Source organism: Pristiophorus japonicus, chromosome 12, assembly GCF_044704955.1.
Source record: "Pristiophorus japonicus isolate sPriJap1 chromosome 12, sPriJap1.hap1, whole genome shotgun sequence".
NCBI lineage: Eukaryota > Metazoa > Chordata > Chondrichthyes > Pristiophoridae > Pristiophorus > Pristiophorus japonicus.
Genome location: NC_091988.1, coordinates 203,909,170 through 203,935,998, shown reverse-complemented (window position 1 = coordinate 203,935,998; position 26,829 = coordinate 203,909,170). Strand labels below are relative to the sequence as shown.

The 26,829-nt window shown below is 49.9% G+C and overlaps 1 protein-coding gene across 1 annotated transcript in view; it reads left to right on the top strand.

The window, feature by feature from the left end:
* LOC139277670 (elongation factor 1-alpha 2) overlaps positions 1–26,829 on the top strand; it is a 56,573-nt gene that overhangs the window by 25,754 nt on the left and 3,990 nt on the right. The window contains exons 5-6 of the mRNA XM_070896464.1: positions 7,484–7,634; positions 9,769–10,025. Of these exons, the coding sequence (XP_070752565.1) occupies positions 7,484–7,634; positions 9,769–10,025 (408 nt within the window). The remainder of the gene's footprint in view (positions 1–7,483; positions 7,635–9,768; positions 10,026–26,829) is intronic.

Sequence of the window (26,829 nt, the reverse complement as noted above, 5' to 3'; positions counted from 1 at the left end):
AAAATGATCACCAATGCATCCACTATTTCTCGGGCCACTTCCTTAAGTACTCTGGGATGCAGACTATCAGGTCCCGGGGATTTATCGGCCTTCAATCCCATCAATTTCCCGACTAATAAGGATATCCTTCAGTTCTTCCTTCTCACCAGACCCACTGTCCCCTAGTACTTTCGGAAGGTTATTTGTGTCTTCCTTCGTGAAGACAGAACCAAAGTATTTGTTCAACTGGTCTGCCATTTTTTTGTTCCCCATTATCAATTCACCTGAATCTGATGCAAGGGACCGACGTTTGTCTTCAAGCTGAAAGCTGGTGTGCAGGTACAAAACTAATCAAACAGGCTGCTGCAACGCTGGCCCTGATCTCAAGGCCGGAATACAGAGGGGAGGCAGTGATGCTTCACCTGTACAGAGCTCGGTCAGACCCCCCCCCCTCCGGGACACTGCGTCCAGTCCTGGGCCCCCCCCCCCGGGACACTGCGTCCAGACCTGGCCCCCCCCCCCCCAGGACACTGCGTCCAGTCCTGCCCCCCCCCCCCCCGGGACACTGCGTCCAGTCCTACCCCCCTCCCCCGGGACATTGTGTCCAGTCCTGCTCCCCCCCCCCCGGGACACTGCGTCCAGTCCTTGGCCCCCCCCCCCCCCCCCCGGGACATTGTGTCCAGTCCTGCTCCCCCCCCCCCGGGACACTGCGTCCAGTCCTTGGCCCCCCCCTCCCCCCCCCGGGACACTGCATCCAGACCTGGGCCCCCCCCCCCCCCGGGACACTGCGTCCAGACCTTGCCCCCCCCCCCCGGGACACTGCGTCCAGTCCTTGGCCCCCCCCCCCAGGACACTGCGTCCAGTCCTTGGCCCCCCCCCCAGGACACTGCGTCCAGTCCTGGGCCCCCCCACCCCCCGGGACACTGCGTCCAGTCCTACCCCCCCCCCCCCCCCGGGACACTGCGTCCAGTCCTGGCCCCCCCCCCACCCCCCGGAACAGTGCGTCCAGTCCTGGGCCCCCCCCCACTCAGGGAGGGTATATTGGCCTTGGAGGGGGAGCAGCCCAGATTCCCCAGACTGACTCCGGGGCTGAAAGTGTTAAATCCCGAGGGCAGGCAGGTTGCACAGACCGGGCTTGTGTTCTCCGAGGGGGGATCTAATCGAGGTGTTTAAGATGATTAAAGGATTCGATGCAGTAGATCGAGAGAAACTATTCCCTCTGGTGGGGGGAGTCCAGAACAAGGGGCAGAACGTTAACATTAGAGCCCGGCCGTTCAGGGTGATGTCGGGAAGCACTTCTTCACACAAAGGGTGCTGGGAATCTGGAACTCTCTCCCCCAAAGGCTGTTGAGGCCGGGGGTCAATTGCTGCTTTTAAAACTGAGATTGATAAATATTTGTTAGGTAAGGGTATCAAGGGACCTGGAATAAAGGAGGGTAAATGGAGCTGAGGTACAGATCAGTCATGATCTGATTGAATGGCGGAGCAGGCTCGAGGGGCTGAATGGCCTCCTCCTGTTCCTGTGTAACAGGCCCGAGGGGCTGAATGGCCTCCTCCTGTTCCTGTGTAACAGGCTCGAGGGGCTGAATGGCCTCCTCCTGTTCCTGTGTAACAGGCTCGAGGGGCTGAATGGGACTCCTCCTGTTCCTGTGTAACAGGCTCGAGGGGCTGAATGGCCTCCTCCTATTCCTGTGTAACAGGCTCGAGGGGCTGAATGGTCTCCTCCTGTTCCTGTGTAACAGGCTCGAGGGGCTGAATGGCCTCCTCCTGTTCTGAACTGATCACGGAGTGTGGATGGAACCTGCCATTTGGTGGTCATATTGCTGTATTATTACACATGTAGAGGGTGTTTACAGAGGATATGTCAATGCAAGCCGAGCCAAGTGTCCATAGATGGGATGGAGCGCGACCATCTTTATTTTTGCCTCCTCGGGAATCTCACAAACCTTGCCAGTCGTTCTATGACACCCAGAGACTAGCTTCCTGCTCAGTGTCTTGGTTTGATTTTTCGTGACTTGACTAAAGAGAGAAAGGGTAGTAGATTAATGGTCAAAGACAGGACAGTATTCACCCTGCAAACTCTTCGCAGCCTGCTGCGTGAAACGGGCACATGGTGTCAGGTGATGGTTATAAAAAGATGGGCTCTAATTGGTCAGGCAGCGGTAGGGAACATTCCAGAATCTTGGCTCCCAGGCTGGCTTGGCAACCAAATGGTTTATTTTCAGTGAAAATATCCGCAGACCCTTTCCTAAAGAAAGAACCTTGCATTTATATAGCGCCTTTCATGGCCCCAACGCGTCCTAAAGTGCTTTTACAGCCAATGAAGTACTTTTGAAGTGTAGTCACTGTTGTAATGTGGGAAATGAAGCAGCCAATATGCGCACAGCAAGCTCCCACACACAGCAATGTGATAATGACTCAGATAATCTGTTTTAGTGATGTTGGTTCAGGGATAAATATCGGCCCCAGGACACCGGGGAGAACTCCCCTGCTCTTCTTCGAAATAGTGCCATGGGATCTTTTACATCCACCTGAGAGAGCAGACGGGGCCTCGGTTTAATATCTCATCTGAAAGACGGCACCTCCGGCAGTGCGGCGCTCCCTCAGTACTGCCCCTCCGACAGTGCAGCACTCCCTCAGTACTGCCCCTCCGACAGTGCAGCACTCCCTCAGTACTGCCCCTCCGACAGTGCAGCACTCCCTCAGTACTGCCCCTCCGACAGTGCAGCTCTCCCTCAGTACTGCCCCTCCGACAGTGCAGCACTCCCTCAGTACTGCCCCTCCGACAGTGCAGCACTCCCTCAGTACTGCCCCTCCGACAGTGCAGCACTCCCTCAGTACTGCCCCTCCGACAGTGCAGCGCTGCCTCAGTACTGCCCCTGCGACGCTCCCTCAGTACTGCCCCTCCGACAGTGCGACGCTCCCTCAGTACCGCCCCCCCGACAGTGCGACGCTCCCTCAGTACCGCCCCTCCGACAGTGCGGCACTCCCTCAGTACTGCCCCTCCGACAGTGCGACGCTCCCTCAGTACTGCCCCTCCGACAGTGCGGCACTCCCTCAGTACCGCACTGGGAGTGTCAGCCTAGGTTTTTGTTCTCAAACCCCTGGAGTGGGACTTGAACCCATGATGTTTTGACTCAGAGGCGAGAGTGCTGCCCACTGAGCCACGGCTGACCTAATGTTTTGACGGAGTAGAGGAGACACTGTTTACAGTGGTGGGAGGGTGGGTAATCAGAGGACACGGATCGAAGGTGATTGGCCAAGGAACCAGAGGGGGTTTTACGCGGCGAGTTGTGATCTGGAACAGCCTCCTGTGTTGTATCATTCTGCGATGTCGCCTGATACAGGCAGTGGTGTAGACACCTGACGGCAGGCCCCTCTGGAGATGGTGTCGTTGGCAGTGGGCCCAATGCCGACCCCATTCTCCGGCCCATGGCGCCCCTTTACGGCCGGGCGCAAGGCTGAAAGCGGGCCCCACTGTCTGGGCTCCCAGGTGACGGAGCGGATGTTGCAAACAGCTTGTGACCTGCTGCAGTATTGCAGGAGGATGATGGTTGAAGGGAAAAAATTGCTTTTGAAACTGCAGCCAGAGGCAGCAGCTGTGCTGCTAAAAGGAGGTTGTGAATTGTGAATGTGACTGTAAGTGATGCAGTGGGGTCGGGGCATGGATCAGAGGTGCATTAATTAGCATGCAGTCTCATTGCCGAGGTTGCAGCGATGGGAGGACAGTTGCTAGGGGATGGCTGACTGCTCCATCAGGGCTGCTCAGAGGGAGGGCAGCCATTTTGTGATGAGCCTCTCCACCCCAGGAGCACAAAATGTCCGCTCACACGTGGCACCTTATAATCTCAGTGCATCACACCACCCCCCTCACGCTGCAAAATTCGAGGGCAATAAGAGATCAACTTGTGCGTATCTGATGTCAGCCTCTTGGGAAGATTATTCTGTCACTGAAAGGGGAGAGCTAAAGGCATCCTTGGCCCAGGGCAGGAGGAGATGGCAAAACAATTAGCTCTGATTTCAGACAGTTCCCATCATCACTGAAGTGTTTTTAAACGGGGCAGTCTTGGCTTTCAGTGAGGCATCCAAAATATTCAGCTTGTAAGCTGGACAGCAAAAGATCAGCTTTAAAAATACAAGTCTCTTTTCTGCCTCCGTATATTTCTGTGTCCCACAATGTGGAGTCCTCGCTCAACACACTTTTCGATTCATTTTGATTTGCAGAAAAGCAGACAGATGTTTGAGACAGTCTCGCCTCTGTGGCAAATATTGGCCAGGACACGGGGATAACTCCCCTGCTCTTCTTTGAAATAGTGGCTGTGGGATCTTTTACACCCACCTGAGAGAGCAGACAGGGCCTCGGTTTAACGTCTCATCCAAAAGAATATCCCTCCGACACTGCAGCGCTCCCTCAGTACTGCCCCTCCGACAGTGCGGCGCTCTCTCAGTACTGCCTCTCTGACAGTGCGGCGCTCCCTCAGTACTGCCCCTCCGACAGTGCGGCACTCCCTCAGTACTGCCCCTCCGACACTGCAGCGCTCCCTCAGTACTGCTCCTCCGACAGTGCGGCGCTCCCTCAGTACTGCCCCTCTGACAGTGCAGCGTTCCCTCAGTACTGACCCTCCGACAGCGCGGCGCTCCCTCAGTACTGCCCCTCCGAGAGTGCAGCACTCCCTCAGTACTGCCCCTCCGACAGTGTGGCGCTCCCTCAGCACTGCCCCTCCGAGAGTGCAGCGCTCCCTCAGTACTGCCCCTCCAACAGCGCGGCGCTCCCTCAGCACTGCCCCTCCGACAATGCGGCGCTCCCTCAGTACTGACCCTCCGACAGCGCGGCGCTCCCTCAGTACTGCCCCTCCGACAGTGTGGCGCTCCCTCAGCACTGCCCCTCCGACAATGCGGCACTCCCTCAGTACTGCCCCTCTCGACAGTGCGGCACTCCCTCAGTACTGCCCCTCCGACAGTGCGGCACTCCCTCAGTGCAGCCCCTCCGATAGTACAGCACTCCCTCAGTACTGCCCCTCCGACAGTGCGGCACTCCCTCAGTACTGCCCCTCCGACAGTGCGGCACTCCCTCAGTATTGCCCCTCCGACAGTGCGGCACTCCCTCAGTACTGCCCCTCTCGACAGTGCGTCACTCCCTCAGTACTGCCCCTCCGACAGTGCGGCACTCCCTCAGTACTGCCCCTCCGACAGTGCGGCACTCCCTCAGTACTGCCCCTCCGACAGTGCGGCACTCCCTCAGTACTGCCCCTCCGACAGTGCGGCACTCCCTCAGTACTGCCCCTCCGACAGTGCGGCACTCCCTCAGTACTGCCCCTCCGACAGTGCGGCACTCCCTCAGTACTGCCCCTCCGACAGTGCGGCACTCCCTCAGTACTGCCCCTCCGACAGTGCGGCACTCCCTCAGTACTGCCCCTCCGACAGTGCGGCACTCCCTCAGTACTGCCCCTCCGACAGTGCGGCACTCCCTCAGTACTGCCCCTCCGACAGTGCGGCACTCCCTCAGTACTGCCCCTCCGACAATGCGGCACTCCCTCAGTACTGCCCCTCCAATAGTCCGGCACTCCCTCAGTACTGCCCCTCCGATAGTCCGGCACTCCCTCAGTACTGCCCCTCCGACAGTGTAGCACTCCCTCAGTACTGCCCCTCCGACAGTGCGGCGCTCCCTCAGTACTGCCCCTCCGACAGTGCAGCACTCCCTCAGTACTGCCCCTCCGACAGTGCGGCACTCCCTCAGTACTGCCCCTCCGTTCTACACACTGAGCCATGGCCGACACCATGTACAATCCCCGCCTTGGTGTGGAGACATTGTTTCGGGTTTGGATCTCAGTGGGTGTGTCGGGCGGTGGAATCGAGGAGAACAGGGTGGCAGACTTCTTCGCCAGGCCTGCAGAGTTCCCGATCTCGGCCACGCTTTCTTCGAGGAGGCCCAGCGGGAGGTGGAGGGTGGGGGGGCTGGTGGGGGGCGGTCGGAGCGTTCTCTGTGCTCCATTTCTGGGAGGGGGGCGTTGAGCGGGGTGTGTGACTCTCTCCCCCCATCCCAGCTGGGCTCAGACCCCGGGTCAGACAGATCATTGAACCCCGAGGTGTAGCGCCTGCTGTAGGCCACCTCACTGGATCCCACATGAACCAGCGGTGGCGGTGCTGACAATTGGCCTCAGTACCCTGGGGGTTAGCAAGTGGGGATAATATCTGCTCCTGGTCGCTGCCCAGTAAATACCCCAACACCCGCGGCGACGTCACAGTGTGCAGATGTTGGGTAAGGAGCAAACTAGTCCTGGCCGTGATGCACTCTATGGAGGAATAGCCTATGGACTCTCGCTGTCTGGGCCGACACATGAAGAATGGCCAATTGAATGAGTTGTCAGGGACCGGGGGTAACAGGGGAGCGAAAGCAGGAGTGCCCAAATTGCAGTCGGAATTATTTAGAAGGTATACAACAATAACTTGTATTTCTATAGCGCCTGTAATGTATTGAAACATCCCAAGGCGCTTCACAGGAGTATTATATGATAAAAATTTGGCACCGAGCCGCATAAGTCGAAATTAGCGCAAGGTTGGTTTTAAGGAGCGTCTTGAAGGAGGAAAGAGAGACAGAGAGGTTTAGGGAGGGAGTTCCAGAGCTTGGGGCTCAGGTAACACAAGGCACGGCCACCGATGGTGGAGCGATTATAATCAGGAATGCTCAAGGGGGCAGAATTGGAGGAATGCAGACATCGCGGGCTGGGGGGTGGTGTTGTGGGGCTGGAGGAGATTACAGAGATAGGGAGGAGCGAAGGTCATGGAGGATTTTGAAAACAAGGATGACAATTTTAAAATTGAGGCATTGCTTAACCGGGAGTCAATGTAGGTCTGCGAGCACAGGGGGTGATGGGTGAGTGGGACTCGGTGCGAGTTAGGACACGGACCAGTGAGCACAGGGGGTGATGGGTGAGTGGGACTCGGTGCGAGTTAGGACACGGGGTCAGTGAGCACAGGGGGTGATGGGTGAGTGGGACTGGGTGTGAGTTAGGACACGGGGCAGTGAGCACAGGGGGTGATGGGTGAGTGGGACTCGGTGCGAGTTAGGACACGGGGCAGTGAGCACAGGGGGTGATGGGTGAGCGGGACTTGGTGCGAGTTAGGACACGGGGCAGTGAGCACAGGGGGTGATGGGTGAGTGGGACTCGGTGCGAGTTAGGACACGGGGCAGTGAGCACAGGGGGTGATGGGTGAGCGGGACTTGGTGCGAGTTAGGACACGGGGCAGTGAGCACAGGGGGTGATGGGTGAGTGGGACTCGGTGCGAGTTAGGACACGGGCAGCCTGGTTTTGGATCACCTCAGGTTTACGTAGGGTAGAATGTGGGAGGACAGCCAGGAGTGTGTTGGAATGGTCAAGTCTGGAGGTAAGATAGTGCGAGGTGGAGCACATTGAGAAGCGAGCGCTGTCGGAGGCACCAAGGGAACATGCAGCAAGCATGGCTCTGATGCCTTTGTCCTGAGCCGTGTTGTTTCTGCTGATAGATGCCGTGGTTCAAAGGTTGGAAGGTCGAACGTAAGGGGGGCAACGCCAACGGGGTGACACTGCTGGAAGCGCTGGATATGATTCTGCCCCCGACACGCCCCATCGCCAAACCTCTGCGTCTGCCACTGCAGGACGTCTACAAGATCGGAGGTAAGGAGCGAGACTTGGGGGGGGGGGGGGGTACAGGGATGTGGGGGTACGGGGATGGGGGGGGGGGGTAAGGAGGTACGGGATGGGGGCTACGGGGACGGGTGGGATGCGGGGGTGGGTACGGGCAGGGGCGGCGAGATCGGGAGCAAGGGCTCACGGGCTGGGACCTCTGCTGCCGGCGGCCCTTTATCGGCTGCTGGTTGGTCCTTGAAGCCGGCCGGAGGCTCTGCCAGTGACACGGGGGAAGCTGCAGTGTGTGAAGATGTCTCTCTGATGTCTGGCAGCTTTAGTCCATAGCTGAGACCCGGAGCCACTGAACTCACTTTAAAATTAGCGAGTGGGATTGTGTGATAGCAAAGACCCACACTCAGCTACCCAAGGTGCAGCTCTGCCTCAGACAGGAGGAGCCTGAATAGAAAGAACGTGCATTTCTATAGCGCCTTTCATAGCCAATGATGTACTTTTGGAGTGTAGTTACTGTTGTAATGTGGGAAACGAGGCAGCCAATACGTGCACAGCAAGCTCCCACAAACAGCAATGTGATAATGACCAGATAATCTGCTTTAGTGATGTTGGTTGGAGGATAAATATTGACCCACAAGACACCAATAGTGCCATGGGATCTTTTACGTGAGAGAGCAGACGGGACCTCGGTTCTGACCTGAATCAGAAGGTTCTGGGTTCATATCCCACTCCAGGCACTTGAGCACATAAATCCAGGCTGACATTCCTGTGCAGTACTGAGGGAGTACCGCACTGTCAGAGGTGCTGTCTTTTGGCTGAGACACTAAACTGAGGTCCCGTCTGTTCAATGAAGTATGTAAAAGATCCCACGGCCACTATTTCGGAAGAGCAGGGGAGTTCTTCCCGGTGTCCTGGCCAATATTTATCCCTCAACCAACATCACTAACAGTTGTCACATTTCCTACATTACAACAGTGACTGCAGGTCTAAGGTACTTCATTGGCTGTGAAGCTCTTTGTGACGTTGTGAATGGGGCTGTATGAATGGCAATCCTTTCTAATTTCCCCAATAAGCCACGCAATTGAATGAAATCACTACAGGTTCAAGAGAAAGGCCCATCATTACCTCCTCGGGGCAGCTAAGGATGGACAAGGAATGCCGGCCTTGCCAGCGACGCCCACATCCTGAAAATTAATGAAATAAAAATAAAAATTGACCTGTGTGGTTTGTCGATAGCTTGGCCTGAGGGTAACAGCACTGTGCGACGCACAGCACCATCTTTAAACGTCAGAAATAGGAGCTGGAGTCGGTCATTCGGCCCCTCGAGCCTGCTCCGCCATTCACTAAGATCACGGCTGATCTGATCATGGGCTCAGCTCCACTTTCCTGCCCGCTGGAAACATGGGAATCATTCTGGGATGTCTATGGTTGTGGGCCAGTGGGGAACAAATTTGATGGGCCAAATAACCTTCACTCGTTCCTTCCTGGTTGACATTCCTTCAGTCTAAACCACTGAGATTGACCTGAACATCAGTGGAGGCAAAATGGAGCTTTGATTGTGATGGTCTCCATGGTGGAATGGCCGGTTGTTACCCATTCCCACGGCGCATGTGTTGAAGAATGATCAGCTGTGGGTTATGGTGCTGGAGGGCTGCTCCCCCAGGGGTTACACACAACAGCTGGAGAAAATCTTACCCCCAATGCTAACCCCAGCCCTACCCCCCAGTCCTCACCCCCCGTCCCCAGTCCCCGACCCCAACACCACCCCCAACCCCAAACCCCTGAGATCCCCCCCGCCCCCAGCCCCCAACACCACCCCAACCACCAACCTCCAAGACCCCCTGCCCCCAGCCCCCCGCCCCCAGTCCCCGCCTCCAACTCCAGCCTCCAGCCCCCTCCACCCCCTCCCAGCCCCCAACACCACCCCCAACCCCAAACCCCCGAGACCCCCCAACACCAACCCCAGCCTCCCGCTCCCTCCCCAGCCCCCTGCCTCCGAGCCCCCAGCCCCCTGCCCCCAGCCCCCAGTCCCAACGTTAATCCTAATCCCAACCCTAACCCCAGCTCTAACTTTAACCCAAATTCTAAACCTCCCCTTGTGAAGTTTGTGTTGCATGGTTGGCGTTGCATGTGTTGGTGATAGCAGTGGGTGTTTGTGGTTTGTCGGCAGGTATTGGCACGGTTCCCGTTGGGCGTGTGGAGACGGGCGTGCTGAAACCAGGCATGGTGGTGACCTTTGCCCCGGTCAACATCACGACAGAGGTGAAGTCAGTGGAGATGCACCATGAGGCCCTGACCGAAGCCCAGCCCGGGGACAATGTGGGCTTCAATGTGAAGAACGTGTCAGTCAAGGATGTTCGCCGTGGCAACGTCTGCGGAGACAGCAAAAACGACCCGCCCATGGAAGCCTGCACCTTCACCGCCCAGGTGGGTCACCCTGAGCAGCAATTCACCCCGGGGGGCGAGGGGGGGGCGAGGGGGGGTGCGAGGGATAGAAACATATAAAATAGGATCAGTAGTAGGCCATTCGGCCCTTCGAGTCTGCACCGCCATTCAATATGATCATGACTGATCCTCTATCTCAACACCATATTCCCTTTTCCCCAAACCCCTTGATGCCTTTTGTGACAATAAATCTATCTATCTCCCTCTTAAATATATTCAGTGACTTGGCCTCCACAGCCTTCTGTGGTAGAGAATTCCACAGGTTCACCACCCTCAGTGAAAACATTTCTCCTCATCTCGGTCCTAAATTTCCTACCCCGTATCCTGAGACTGTGACCCCTTGTTCTAGACTTCCCAGCCAGGGGTAACATCCTCCCCGCATCCAGTCTATCCAACCCAGTCAGAATTTTATACGTTTCAATGAGATCCCCTCTCATTCTTTTAAACTCTAGTGAATACAGGCCTAGTCGACCCAATCTTTCCTCATACGACAGTCCTGCCATCCCAGGAATCAGTCTGGTGAACCTTCGCTGCACTCCCTCTATGGCAAATATATCCTTTCTTGGATAAGGAGACCAAAACTGCACACAATACTCCAGGTGCGATCTCACCAAGGCCCTGTATAACTGGAGTAATGCTTACTCAATGGTCATCTGAAATTAACACAAATTTAGCAGGAGTGCTTTGATCAAATGGCTTTTTTTAAACCTGTCCGCCATAAATTGCATTATTTCCACGGGGTGTCCATGGAGCATATTGAAAATATTAACGGGGCTAAGGTTTGCACATCTGGGTTTCCCAAGCACATCACAACTCTTTGGTTGGGAAGAAAGGTGGAGTTAAACTGAAAGCCTTTCAAAGTACTGGACATAATGTGGCTTCACTTTGAGCTTCTGAGATCAAATGTCATATTCAATTGCAGTGCTTATACTTGTAACATCATAATCCTACTCATGAATGATCTCGCAGCACATGCTGAATTCTAAGCTTGTTCAAATTAGTTTTATTTCTGTTCTTGCCCCTGCTGTTAATCATTTTCTGCCATCTCTCCCTCACCCGCGTATATTATGCGCAGTAATCCAACTGAGAAAGCCGGACAGCTGACTGCTTTCTGTGCTTCAGTCTGCATTGCTTGCCACCAACTACCAGACGATATGTAAAAGCCGTGTGATCTGGCTCTCTGCCATCTTTCACTTCTCTCTCGGGTAACGCCCCGTATTTTTGTTTTTGTTATGTTTTCAGTACAACATCACAAACACATACAGGCTGTAAGATGGCTGATAACTTCAGGAGCCCTAGTCAGGTGACTCCCTCTTTATTGTTGTAAACAGCACTGGCTGCAGTGCCACAGTGGCCCACTGGGTGGAGCTATATACATTACACTTCTCCCTTCTTAATGAAAAAGTAATTATAACAAACAAACAATCATACATAACTTGCATGGTTATACATAACAAAAGATATGGAATTATTTTGCCATATTTACAAATCAAGCTTAACCACTTGTTTTCTGTTTCAAAGAGGATACCTTCGCTCTCGAACAGAACTTTCCAAACATGGTGTCGAACTTAAGACTCATTCGAGGCTGATCCTGAGGAAAGTTTTCCTCCAAGGGATGCCCTTGATTTACATTTGAACTCTCTATAACTTCAGACTGTTTGTCTGCCTGACTTGGACTCAGACTTAAATTCTGATTTTCTCTTGGACTTGTTTCCAGTATATCTGATGTAGGATTTGCTACTGGTACTCTACTTGTATCAAAACTATCTGATGAGTCAGAAATAATCGAATCATTCCAACCTTCAACTCCTTCCACATCTGTCGGTAAAATATGATCAATGTGAACAAACCTAACCTGTCCATGATCAAACATCTTGAACAAATATGTGCGAGGACCACATATCTTCACCACTCTTCCTGGTAACCACTTTAACCATTTATGGTGATGGTTCTTCACTCTAACCTTCTGATTTAATTTCACACTTCTCTCTTTTACTCTACCTCTATCATGATTCTCTTTTTGTCTTAATTGTTTCTCTTTGACGGACTGTGCCAACTTTGGTTTTAACAACGAGAATCTGGTTCATGGCTGTCGTTTGAGAAACAACTCTGCTGGTGTTCTACCAGTAGTTGTATGAGGCGTATTATGATAAGTAATTAGAAAATTAGCCAATTTGTGGTACAATGACAACTGTCGTTTCTTTGGATTTGGATCCAACACCTGTTTGATGAAGGCATGTTTTACAATTTGTACAGTGCGCTCTACTGCACCATTCGAAGCAGGTGGAACCTTGGTATGTTTCACACCGTTTTTGCTCATGAACTGTACAAATTCTTCTGAACAAAATTGTGGTCCATTATCAGAAATAATTTCTGCTGGGAGGCCAAATTAAGAAAATAATCTTTGCAAAATGTGTAATGTTTTACTTCTTGTTATTTTCCACATTGGAAACACCTTGACCCACTTCGCATGGCTAACAATCACAATGAACAATTGTTGTCCTTCTAGCTCAGCAAAATCAATATGTAGCCTTTGCCACACCCTGGGAGGCCAAACAAACAATCATACATAACTTGCATGGTTATACATAACAAAAGATATGGAATTATTTTGCCATATTTACAAATCAAGCTTAACCACTTGTTTTCTGTTTCAAAGAGGATACCTTCGCTCTCGAACAGAACCTTCCAAACATGGTGTCGAACTTAGACTCATTCGAGGCTGATCCTGAGGAAAGTTTTCCTCCAAGGGATGCCCTTGATTTACATTTGAACTCTCTAACTTCAGACTGTAATGGTACTGGTGGTGGTTTCTTGCTTACCGATTGACATGTCGTACACTGACTAACAATGTACTCTATGGCTAGACGTTCCACGATTTTTGCATGCTTAACGTCCACTTAACGTCCATTTTACCGCTGGAATGACGTGTAACACCCAGATATCGCCCATTTTGGCACAAAATGGAAACTGTCGGGCATTTTTCAGAAACTTATCGCCGAGCGTTACTTTCCCCATGTGCGTAACGCCGGGAAAAAAAATAATACTGCCCGCTCATTTTTTGGGGGCGAAATCAACGGCCATAATATCGCCCAGCGTTACTTTCCGCACGGAATTAACGCCGAGATTTAATAATACCACCCGCCCCCTTTTTTTTGTCGTAAAGAGCACATTTGGCGAAATTAACGCCCAGGAGATCGCCCACTGTCACTTTCATCACGTCACACACATATCGGCCACAATATCACCCCCCCAAAAAAACTGCCCAGAAAAAGTGGAACTGTTCTGAACTAAAGCCAGCAGTGTGGCTGCCATTTTTAAAATCGCAGGTTGCTACATTCAAAAGGCTGCTTAAACTTCGGGGGAGTATGCATTGACTCTGGAGTTCTTCTCAGGTGAAGTGACCATCTCAACAGACATCTTTTCAGACTCTGGACTATTGGGGGTTTACTGTAGATGTATTTTAGTGAGGAAATTATTGCTTCTGATCAATCGCTATTATACTTTCATTGCAATGGGGCCAGCCATTTTTCAACCTGCATCGATTAATACGCAGATGCTGCAGAGTGCAGATGGCTCAATGTTTGATGCACATCATTATGTTCCCAATTTAAGATGTGCAAGAATGAGGAGGAGGGCATTGGTTGTAATTTACCAAAATTCCCTGGATTCTGGGGCGGTCCCAGCAGATTGGAAAACTGCAAATGTAATGCAATTTAAAAAAAGGAGGCAGACAAAAAGCAGGGAACTATAGACCAGTTAGCCTAACATCTGTGGTTGGGAAAATGTTGGAGTCCATTATTAAAGAAGCAGTAGCAGGACATTTGGAAAAGCAAAATTCGGTCAGGCAGAGTCAGCATGGATTTATGAAGGGAAATCATGTTTGACAGATTTGCTGGAATTCTTTGAGGATGTAACAAACAGGGTAGATAAAGGGGCACTAATGGATGTGGTGTATTTGGACTTCCAGAAGGCATTTGACAAGGTGCCACATAAAAGGTTATTGCACAAGATAAAAGTTCATGGGGTTGGAGGTAATATATTAGCATAGATAGAGGATTGTCAAATAACAGAGAGCAGAGAGTCGGGATAAATGGGTCATTCTCTGGTTGGCAACCAGTAACTAGTGGGGTGCTGCAGGGATCAGTGCTGGAACCCCAACTATTTACAATCTATATTAGTGACTTGGAAGAAGCAACTGAGTGTAATGTAGCCAAATTTGCTGATGATACAAAGTTGGGAGGAAAAGCAATGTGTGAAAAGGACACAAAAAATCTGCAAATAGACAGGCTAAGTAAGTGGGCAAAAATGTGGCAGATGGAGTATAATGTTGGAAAGTGTGAGGTCATGCACTTTGGCAAAAAAAAAATCAAAGAGCAAGTTATTATTTAAATGGAGAAAGATTGCAAAGTGCCGCAGTACAGCAGGACCTGGGGGTACTTGTGCATGAAACACAAAAGGTTAGTATGCAGGTACAGCAAGTGATCAGGAAGGCCAATGGTATCTTGGCCTTTATTGCAAAGGGGATGGAGTATAAAAGCAGGGAAGTCTTGCTACAGTTATACAGGGTATTGGTGAGGCCACACCTGGAATACTCCATACAGTTTTGGTTTCCTTATTTAAGAAAGGATATACTTGCTTTGGAGGCAGTTCAGAGAAGGTTCACCAGGTTGATTCTGGAGATGAGGGGGTTGACTTATGAGGAAAGGTTGAGTAGTTTGGGCCTGTACTCATTGGAATTCAGAAGAATGAGAGGTGATCTTATCGAAACGTATAAGATTATGAGGGGGCTTGACAAGGTGGATGCAGAGATGATGTTTCCACTGATGGGGGAGGCTAGAACTAGGGGGCATGATCTTCGAATAATTTAAAACAGAGCTGAGGAGAAATTTCTGTGGAATTTGCTGCCTCAGAGAGCTGTGGAAGCTGGGACATTGAATAAATTTAAGACATAAATAGACAGTTTCTTAAACGATAAGGGGATAAGGGGTTATGGGGAGAGGGTGGGGAAGTGGAGCTGAGTCCATGATCAGATCAGCCATGATCTTATTGAATGGCTCGAGGGGCTCTATGGCCTACTCCTGTTCCTATTTCTTATGTTCTTATATCCGATAGATGTAATCATGGTTATTATAATAATTATCATTCTTTACCTAAAGATGTGCAGTGTGACCACAGGCTTTGAGTAAAACACTCCTGGTAAAAGTGGAAGACCTCATATCTGCTGATAGTCACTCATGACTCTTACAAATCAAATTATATGAATACATAAGTACATGTAAATCAATGTAATACTTACTCTTGCGGCTCCCACAAGGTCGTTCCATCGTTTGCGGCATTGGTTGCCCTCACACACCTCGTTGGTCGATGACGAGACCACCTCTGCTATCACGGTCCATATCTTCTGGTAGGCCTTTGGGGTGGGCTTCCCACGCCCTCCCCCATGCCAAATCCCCCAGCGTGACTCGACCTCCTGCAGGAGGGAGGCATTTGCCTCATCTGAGAACCTCCTTGCTGTTTTGTGCCCTCCAATGTGCTCCTCTCCCATCTCACTGCTCTCTCCAGCATCAGTCTCCACAGCGTGCTGTGATGCCTCCTCCTCTCCCTCCATTATAGGCCAAATTCGGGTAAATATGTGGCTGGTAACAGCTAATTTTTGTTTCCCTATTTGCTGCAAAACTCTAAAGTCTCCCTCCTTCCTCCCAAAGCAGCCACACCACACCCAGACATGCCTTCAGTCCCTCTCAGCTCCCTCTCTCTCTATCTCCTCTTCTGCACATGTCATGATAACCCTTGACCTCCTGAATTCTGGGAATCGAGCGTTGCCATGCCGTTGCTAAGGATGGTGACACTTTACAGCAGAAGGTCAGTGAGATTTAATGCTACCGCCCATTTCATATCGCTCACGGTAACGCCTAATTTCAAAAGTGGAGACTAGGTGTTTTGAGAATGGGCGAGAAGCCGGCGATCTGAAAACACTTTTTACCGCCCAAGCCGGAAATAACACCCATTTTTGGGCGATAAGCTCAAAAGTGTAAAATCTAGCCCTATATCTTTATCTAGACCTGGCCACCAAAAGTAACTGCGTGCAAAACTCTTGGTCAAGCACATTCCCAGGTGCTGGTCATGGAGGTCGCCTAATAATTTGGACCTGAATTTATTTGGGATAACCACTCTTGCACCCCACATGATACAATCTTTATCGACTGATAATTAATTCCTACGAATGAAGAATGGATCAATATCTTTGTCTGTTACCTGGTTTGGCCAGCCATTTGCAATATACTCATACACCTTTGACATAACTGGGTCACATTTGGTTCCTCTACCAATCTCTTCAGCTGTGACTGGCAGTCACAGTATGAAAAATAGAACACTTCTTCCCTATCGGGTGTAACTTGTGATGGGGAAGGTAATCTAGACATAGCATCAGCATTACTGTGATCAGCTGATCGTCTGTATTCAATATCATATGTATATACTGAAAAATCAAAGCCCATCTCTGCATTCGGGCTGCAGCTAATGTTGGAATGAGGACTTTGGATGGAGGATTGCTGTTAGGGGCTTATGGTCCGTAACGATGGTAAACTTACGACCATACAAGTATTTGTGGAACTTCTTGACACCAAAAATTAATGCTAAAGCTTCCCTTTCAATTTGCGCATAATTCCGCTCACTGGCACTGAGAGTGCGTGAAGCAAAAGCAATTGGTCTCTCCTCCCCACTATGTAGTACATGAGCGATCACTGCCCCAGCTCCATACGGAGAGGCATCACATGCTAGCTTAATCTCCTTAGATACGTCATTGTGAACTAACATGGTGCTCTCTACCAAGTTGCTTTTACACTCCTTGAATGCTGCATCATATTATTCTGACCACTTCCAATGGACTTGTTTTTTCAATATTTCATTCAGTGGATGTAATACTGTAGCCAAACATAGAAACATAGAAACATAGAAAATAGGTGCAGGAGTAGGCCATTCGGCCCTTCGAGCCTGCAACACCATTCAATAAGATCATAGCTGATCATTCTCTCAGTACCCCTTTCCTGCTTTCTCTCCATACCCCTTGATCCCTTTAGCTGTAAGGGCCATATCTAACTTCCTCTCGAATATATCCAATGAACTGACATCAACAACTCTCTGCGGCAGGGAATTCCACAGGTTAACAACTCTCTGAGTGAAGAAGTTTCTCCTCATCTCAGTCCTAAATGGCTTACCCCTTATCCTAAGACTGTGTCCTCTGGTTCTGGACTTCCCCAACATCGGGAACATTCTTCCCGCATCTAACCTCTCCCGTCCCGTCAGAATCTTATATGTTTCTATGAGATCTCCTCCCATCCTTCTAAACTCCAATGTATAAAGGCCCAGTTGATCCAGTCTCTCCTCATATGTCAGTCCTGCCATCCCGGGAATCAGTCTGGTAAACCTTCGCTGCACTCTCTCAATAGCAAGAACGTCCTTCCTCAGATTAGGAGACCAAAACTGAACACAATATTCCAGATGAGGCCTCACCAAGGCCCTGTACAACTGCAGTAAGACCTCCGTGCTCCTATACTCAAATCCCCTAGCTATGAAGGCCAACTTACCATTTGCCTTCTTCACCACCTGCTGTACCTGCATGCCAACTTTCAATGACTGATGAACCATGACACCCAGGTCTCGTTGCACCTCCCCTTTTCCTAATCTGCCGTCATTCAGATAATCTGTCTTCGCGTTTTTGCCCCCCAAAGTGGATAACCTCACATTTATCTACATTATACTGCATCTGCCATGCATTTGCCCACTCACCTAACCTGTCCAAGTCACCCTGCAGCCTCCTAGTGTCCCCCTCACAGCTCACACTGCTACCCCGTTTAGTGTCATCTGCAAACTTGGAGATATTACACTCAGTTCCTTCATCCAGATCATTGATGTTACACTCTATTCCTTCATCCAAATCGTTAATGTATATTGTAAAGAGCTGGGGTCCCAGCACTGAGCCCTCCACTAGTCACTGCCTGCTATTCTGAAAAGGACCCGTTTATCCCGACTCTCTGCTTCCTGTCTGCCAACCAGTTCTCTATATTACCCTCAATACCATGTGCTTTGATTTTACACACCAATCTCTTGTGTGGGACCTTGTCAAAAGCCTTTTGAAAGTCCAAATACACCACATCCACTGGTTCTTCCATGTCCACTCCACTAGATACATCCTCAAAAAATTCCAGAAGATTTGTCAAGCATGATTTCCCTTTCATAAATCCATGTTGACTTGGACCGATCCTGTCACTGCTTTCTAAATGCGCTGCTATTTCATCTTTAATAATTGATTCCAACATTTTCCCCACTACTGATGTCAGGCTAACCAGTCTATAATTTCCCACTTTCTCACTCCCTCCCTTTTTAAAAAGTGGTGTTACATTAGCTACCCTCCAGTCCATGGGAACTGATCCAGAGTCGATAGACTGTTGGAAAATGATCACCAATGCATCCGCTATTTCTAGGGCCACTTCCTTAAGTACTCTGGGATGCAGACTATCATGCCCCAGGGATTTATCGGCCTTCAATCCCATCAATTTCCCTAATACAATTTTCCGCCTTGTTCCTTCAGTTCCTCCTTCTCACTAGACCCTCGGTCCCCTAGTACTTCCAGAAGGTTATTTGTATCTTCCTTCGTGAAGACAGAAGCAAAGTATTTGTTCAGTTGGTCTGCCATTTCTTTGTTCCCCATTATAACTTCACCTGAATCCGACTGCAAGGGACCTAAGTTTGTCTTCACTAATCTTTTTCTCTTCACATATCTATCGAAGCTTTTGCAGTCAATTTTTATGTTCCTGGCAAGCTTCTTCTCGTACTCTATTTTTCCCCTCTTAATTAAACCCTTTGCCCTCCTCTGCTGAATTCTAAATTTCTCCCAGTCCTCAGGTTTGTTGCTTTTTCTGGCCAATTTATATGCCTCTTCCTTGGATTTAAAACTATCCTTAATTTTCATTGTTAGCCACGGTTGAGCCACCTTCCCAGTTTTATTTTTACTCCAGACAGGGATGTACAATTGCTGAAGTTCATCCATGTGATCTTTAAATGTTTGCCTTTGCCTATCCACCGTCAACCCTTTAAGTATCATTTGCCAATCTATTCTAGCCAATTCACGCTTCAAACCATCGAAGTTACCTTTCCTTAAGTTCAGTACCCTAGTTTCTGAATTAACTGTGTCACTCTCCATCTTAATAAAGAATTCTACCATGTTATGGTCACTCTTCCCCTAGGGGCCTCACACAACAAGTTTGCTAATTAGTCCTTTCTCATTACACATCACCCAGTCTAGGATGGCCAGCTCCCTAGTTGGTTCCTCGACATATTGGTCTAGAAAACCATCCTGAATACACTCCAGGAAATCCTCCTCCACCGCATTGCTACCAGTTTGGTTAGCCCAATCAATATGTAGATTAAAGTCGCCCATGATAACTGCTGTACCTTTATTGCATGCATCCCCAATTTCTTGTTCGATGCTGTTCCCAACCTTACTACTACTGTTTGGTGGTCTGTACACAACTCCCACTAGCGTTTTCTGCTCCTTGGTATTCCGTAGCTCTACCCATACCGATTCCACATCATCCAAGCTAATGTCCTTCCTTACTATTGCGTTAATTTCCTCTTTAACCAGCAATGCCACCCCGCCTCCTTTTCCTTTCTGTCTATCCTTCCTAAACGCTGAATACCCCTGGATGTTGAGTTCCCAGCCTTGGTCACCCTGGAGCCATGTCTCCATGATGTCAATTACATCATACCCGTTAACTGCTATCTGCGCAGTTAATTCGTCTACCTTATTCCGAATACTCCTCGCATTGAGGCACAGAGCCTTCAGGCTGGTCTTTTTAACACACTTTGCCTTTTTAGAATTTTGGTGTAATGTGGCCCTTTTTGCTTTTTGCCTTAGGTTTCTCTGCCCTCCACTTTTACTTTTCTTCTTTCTATCTTTTGCTCCTGCCCCTATTCTACTTCCCTCTGTCTCCTTGCATAGGTTCCCATCCCCCTGCCATATTAGTTTAACTCCTCCCAACAGCACTAGCAAACACTCCCCCCTAGGTCATTGGTTCCGGTCCTGCCCAGGTGCAGACCGTCCGGTTTGTACTGGTCCCACCTCCCCCAGAACTGGTTCCAATGCCCCAGGAATTTGAATCCCTCCCTTGTGCACCACTCCTCAAGCCACGTATTTATCTGAGCTATCCTGTGATTCCTACTCTGACTAGCACGTGGCATTGGTAGCAATCCTGAGATTACTACTTTTGAGGTCCTACTTTTTAATTTAGCTCCTAGCTCCCTAGATTCGTCTTGTAGGACCTCATCCTATTTTTTACCTATATCGTTGGTACCTATATGCACCACGACAACTGGCCATTCACCCTCCCTTTTGAGAATGCCCTGCACCCGCTCCGAGACATCCTTGACCCTTGCACCAGGGAGGCAACATACCATCCTGGAGTCTCGGTTGCGGCTGCAGAAACGTCTATCTATTCCCCTTACAATCGAATCCCCATCACTATAGCTCTCCTATTCTTTTTCCTGCCCTTCTGTGCAGCAGAGTCAGCCACGGTGCCATGAACTTGGCTGCTGCTGCCCTCCCCTGATGAGTCATCCCCCTCAACAGTACCCAAAGCCGTGTAGCTGTTTTGCAGGGGGAACATTTGGTAGGAACTTCCCATAATAGTTCAAAAGACCCAAAAATGTTCGAAGTTCAGTGACATTCTTGGGAGTAGGTACATTTCTGATTGCATCCAGCTTTCCCATGGTTAGATGTAAACCATCTTTGTCTACTCTGTACCCTAAGTACTCCACTGAGTTCCTGCAACATTTATTTGGACAATGATACTTTCCGAATCGCTGTTAGTTAACCTTGTGCTCCTGATGATGTGTAGCTCTAAAACCTCCTCGTCCTGTTGTTTTTCTTCCATGCTATGTAGTCTCTGGGGATTTCTACTTATAGCTTTGAAAGTTGGTTTACTCTTCAGTCGACATGCCTTCGCAAGATGCCCAGTTTTCCTGCAGATGAAACACTCTGCCTTCACATATGGACAACTTTGAGCAATGCGTTGTCCCAGACACCGATAGCATGACTTCAATGCGCTGCTCCCGGGGCCCAACTGACTTTTACTTTTAACCTGCAGGCGATTCACCTCGGTTGTCTGACAACTGGTAATGGTACGAAATTCTTAGGAATATTGGTCGGCCACATCCATCGACATAGCTGTCTGACAAGCTAAATCAAAAGTCGTTAGGAGTTGTCAATAACTTTCTTCTGATCGCATCATTTTTCATCCCACAAACAAAGCGGGCATGCAATGCTCGGTGCTGAAAGTTTCCAAAGTTACAGTGAATGGATAACTTCTTTAATGCTACATTGTACTCACTGATACTTTCTTCGATTAACTGATCTCGTATTCCGAAACGATAACTTTCAGCAATTTCCACGGGCTCAGGACTGTAGTGCTGTTCTAACTTAATTAGAATCTGCTTAAGTGATGTGTTCTTTGGCTTGATAGGCACAAGCAGATTTTTCAGGATTTCATACATCTCGGGCCCTGTTTCAGTTAAGAAAATAGCCTGTTTTCTTTCCAACACCCCCGGTTATGGTTTTTATCAGGGACTTCGATGATACTATTTAGATCATTTCTAGCCGCTCCACATATGCTCTGAAACTTTCACGGTCACGTTGAAATTCCCCCAAGCACCCTATTATTCCTATAGGCGCGGCCATCTGGACTCTGGCAGTTCAGCCAAGTGTGCTTGTAATTTACCTTGGATTTTTAGTGTTAATCAAAACAGAGAAGCTCTCAAAGTCTCAATCATTCTGGCTGAATCATTCACCAACAAAAATTGCAGCTTTGTTACCTAATTATCCCATTCTCGTCGCCAAATGTTTTATATTTTTCAGTACGACATCACAAACACATATAGGCTGTCAGATGGCTGATAACTTCAGGAACCCTAGTCAGGTGACTTTATTGTTGTAAACAGCAATGGCTGCAGTGCCACAGAAGTCCACTGGGTGGAGCTATATATATTACAGCTTTAACTTCACCCTCCTCATCACCCGCCCCATAATGGACTAACTGAGATCAAAAGAAAGACTTGCATTTATATAGATCCTTCACAACCACCAGATGTCTCAAAGTGTTTTACAGCCAATGAAGTACTTTTGGAGTGTAGTCACTGTTGCAATGTGGGAAACACTGCAGCCAATTTGCGCACAGCAAACTCCCACTCACAGCAATGTGATACAGACCAGCTAATCTGTTTTTGTTATGTTGATTGAGGGATAAATATTGGCCAGGACACCGGGGATAACTCCCCTGCTCTTCTGCGAAATGGTGCCATGGGATCTTTTACCTCTTCCTGAGAGAGCAGACGGGGCCTCGGTTTAACATCTCATCTGAAAGACGGCACCTCCAACAGTGCAGCACTCCCTCAGCACTGCACTGGAGTATCAGCTTGTTGGGGAGGGGGGGGTGGAAGGGAGGGGATGGGGGGTGGCGTCCACAGTCAGTCACGGTGGCATCCCTGAACCAATCTCACAGGGGTCAGGGAGCCCTGTTGGAGTGCTCTGGAACATGACCAGGGAGCAGGAGACAGGGAGAAGGGGTCAGCGAGCAGAGGTCAGGGAGCTCTGTTGGCCAGTTTTGGAGCAGGGCCATGGAGACTAGAGTAGAAGGAACCAATAGATCTTGGGAGAGAAGGGGGGATTTGGACCTCTTCCATTTCCCCCCCCCAAAAAAAAACACCTTTACAGTCAACCCAACAACAGAGAGAAGGACAAACTAATTCTAATAATGGACTACATCTAAGATTGGGTGGGACACTGACCTTTCACACTCTGGGGCACTGGGTCACACACTGACTGTTAAGTTTAGAATAACTCCACAAGGCTGTGTTGTAAGCTCAAACCATTGTGATCTTGGTCTCTTTAACGTAACTCCAGAGTGAGGAAGCAGCATGGTGGACTGCCTTTTATACCTGCTTGCCCAGGATGCACAGGTGACCCTTGGGTCTCCCACAGGTGTGCCCCCTGGTGGTAAGTCTTACACATTGATGAGGTTTGCATACATAACATCACTCCCCCCCACAAAGTCCTATGTACAAGTTATTTACAGGTTGAGGCGATCTGGCGCCCTGCGTTCCCGGGTCGATTACCTGAGTTGAAGTCCTGGCCTGGGTGAATTGGTCGGATCATTGCTGCACTGCCACGCGGCTGGTCTGATCGGACTGTCGGGCATGGTGGGTTCATCCTCGTGGTTGACCGCGAGGTCGATTGCTGGTTGGGTGTATGTTGGTGGATCATAGATGGTAAAGTCTTCTTCAAACTGTTCTTGGTTGTCAGTGAATCGCAGTTTGGTCTGATCCAAGTGCTTTCTGCACGTTTGCCCATTCAACAGTTTAACAACAAACACTCTATTCCCCTCCTTGGTTAAAACAGTGCCAGCAATCCATTTGGGACCATGACCATAATTGAGAACAAACACAGGATCATTAACCTCAATGTCACGTGATACAGCCGTGTGATCGTGGTACACATTATGCCAGTGACGCCGGGTTTCTACGTGATCATTGGGATCTGGGTGGACTAAGGAGAGCCTGGTTTTGAGTGCTCTCTTCATTAACAATTCTGCAGGTGAACCCCGGTGAGCAAGTGGGGTCGTGTCCGGTAGCTGAGCAGGACCCGAGATAACCGGGTCTGCAGGGAGCCGTACATCACGCGTTTCAAGCTCTGCTTGATGGTTTGGACTGACCGTTCCACTTGACCATTGGATGCGGGCTTAAATGGGGCAGACCTGACATACTTAATGCCATTGCGGGTCATGAACCCGATGAATTCCGAGCTGGTGAAACACGGTCCATTGTCACTAACAAGGGCGTTGGGTAAACCATGCGTGGTGAACATGGCCCGGAGGCTTTCAGTGGTGGCAGTGGACGTACATGATGATATTATTATACATTCAATCCATTTAGAGTAAGTGTCCACTGCTACTAGAAGCATTTTTCCTAGAAAAGGGCCAGCAAAATCTACGTGGACCGTGGACCATGGTTTGAGGGCCATGACTACAGGCTCAGAGGGGCCTCTCTGGGTGTGTTGCTCAACTTTGAGCAAGTGTTGCACTGGTGTACACATGACTCCAATTCGGAGTCAATGCCGGGCCACCAAACATGTGACCTGGCGACAGCCTTCATCATGACTATGCCTGGGTGGGTACTGTGTAGGTCACATATAAACGTTTCCCTGCCTTTTTTTGGCAAAACCACGCAATTCCCCCATAGGAGACAATCCGATTGGATGGACAATTCATCCTTACGTCGGTGGAATGGCTTAATTTCATCTTGCATTTCCCCGGAACCGCCGGCCAGCTCCCATTAAAGATGCAGCTTTTTACTAGCGATAGCACAGGGTCCAGGCTAGTCCAGGTCCTGATCTGGCGAGCCGTGACAGGTGACCCCTCGCTCTCAAAAGCATCCATTACCAGAGGCAAGTCTGCGGGTTGCGCCATTTCCACCCGGTGGTGGGCAATGGTAGCCGACTGAGGGCATCGGCGCAGTTCTCCGTGCCTGGTCTGTGGCAGATTACATAGTCATACAGAGACAATGTTAGTGCCCAGCTTTGGATGCGGGATGAAGCGTTGGTGTTGGTACCTTTGCTTTCTGTAAGCAGTGAAGTCAACGGTTTGTGGTCGGTTTCGCGCTTGAACCAGAGACCAAATAGGTATTGGTGCATTTTCTTAGCCCCGTATACACATGCTAACGCTTCTTTCTCAACCATATTGTAGGCTCTTTCAGCCTTGGATAAACTTATGGATGCATAGGCAACCGGTTGCAGTTTGCCTGACACATTTGCTTGCTGCAACACACAACTGACCCCGTAGAATGATGCATCACAAGCTCGTACTAAACGTTTACATGGGTCATACAATACAAGTAACTTGTTAGAGCATAGCAGGTTTCTGGCCTTATTAAAGGCTGGCTCTTGCGTAACAATAAATGCAAGGGTTCCAGCAAAGTGCTCAACCCCGGTAGAAAGTTACCAAAATAGTTGAGGAGTCCCAGGAACGAACGCAGCTCTGTCCCATTCTGTGGTCTGGGTGCATTCTTGATGGCCTCCATCTTGGAGTCCGTGGGTCTGATGCCACCTGCCGCCATCTTTCTCCACAGAAATTCGACCTCTGGCGCCAGGAAAACACACTTGGAGCATTTCAGCCTGAGTCCCACTCTGTCCAGTCGCTTTAGAACCTCTTCCAGGTTGTGCAAGTGTTTGGTGGTGTTGTGACCAGTGATCAAGATGTCATCTTGGAACACCACGGTGCATGGAACCGATTTCAGCAGACTCTCCATGTTCCTCTGGAAGATGGCCGCTCCCGAGCGAATCCCAAAGGGGCATCTGTGGTACACAAACAGTCCTTTGTGCGTGTTTATACACGTCCATTTCTTTGACGGTTCAGCCAGCTCCTGTGTCTTGTAAGCAGAGATTAGATCTAGCTTGGTGAAGGACTTTCCCCCGCTAGCGTTGCGAATAGGTCCTCCGCTTTGGGTAGTGGGTACTGGTCCTGTAACGAGACGTGGTTGATCGTTACCTTGTAATCCCCACAGATTCTGACCGTCCCATCGCTCTTTAGCACCGGCACAATTGGACTGGCCCACTCAATGAACTCGACTGGCGATATGATTCCCTCGCGTTGAAGTCTGTCCAGCCCGATCTCGACTTTCTCTCGCATCATATATGGGACTGCTCGGGCCTTGTGATGAACGGGCCGTGCCCCAGGAACACGATGGATCTGCACCTTGGTGCCTGTGAAATTGCCGATGCCTGGCTCAACTAACGGCGGGAATTTGTTTAGCACCTGGATGCACGAAGGCATCATCCACCGAAGACAGTGCTTTGATGTCTCAGTTCCATCGGATCTTTCCTAGCCAGCTTCTGCCGAACAGTGTTGGGCCATCGCCTGGTACAATCCATAGTGGTCAATCATGCACCATTCCGTCGTACGATACTTTCACTGCCGCATTGCCGATAACAGGTATCAGTTCTTTGGTGTAAGTATGCAGTGTTGTGTGAATCGGGCTCAGTTTTGGCCTCTGTGCCTTGTTGCCCCACAGTTTCTCAAAAGCCTTCTGGCTCATGGTTGATTGACTCACCCCGTGTCCAATTCCATGGAGTCTGGAATGCCTTTAAGTTTAATTTTTAACATTATTGGAGGGCTTTTGGTGGTGAAGGTGTGTACCCCATACACTTCCTCTTCATCCTCAGGTTGAGTTGCCTCTCCTGCTCGTTCAGTGTGATCCTCGTTGGGTCGGTTGTCCTCTCCTGACTCTGCCACGTGGTGAGTCAGAATTCATTTGCACATTCGCTGGAGGTGCCCCATTGTTCCACAGCCCTTGCACACATAGTGCTTGAATCGACCTTGATGGGCTCTATGACTGCCCCCGCAGTGCCAACATGGTGTTAATGGATACGCATTCACACCCCACAGTGGCCTCCGAGTCACCTTAGGCCTGGCCTCTGCGGTCGTGTAGGCCCTGCCATGTACAGTTCTGCCTGCTGAAGACATTATTTTATGCACAGTGCTGGCCGATGAGCTTTGATGCTGTGAAGATATCTGTTTCGTGTTGTCGCTCATGGATATGAAAGCCTGGGCTATCGCGATGGCCTTGCTCAGATCTCAGGATTCGGCAGACAGCAGTTTGTGAAGAATGACCTCATGGCCGATTCCAAGCACGAAAAAGTCCCGCAACATTTCCCCCAAAGATCCGGCAAATTTTCACT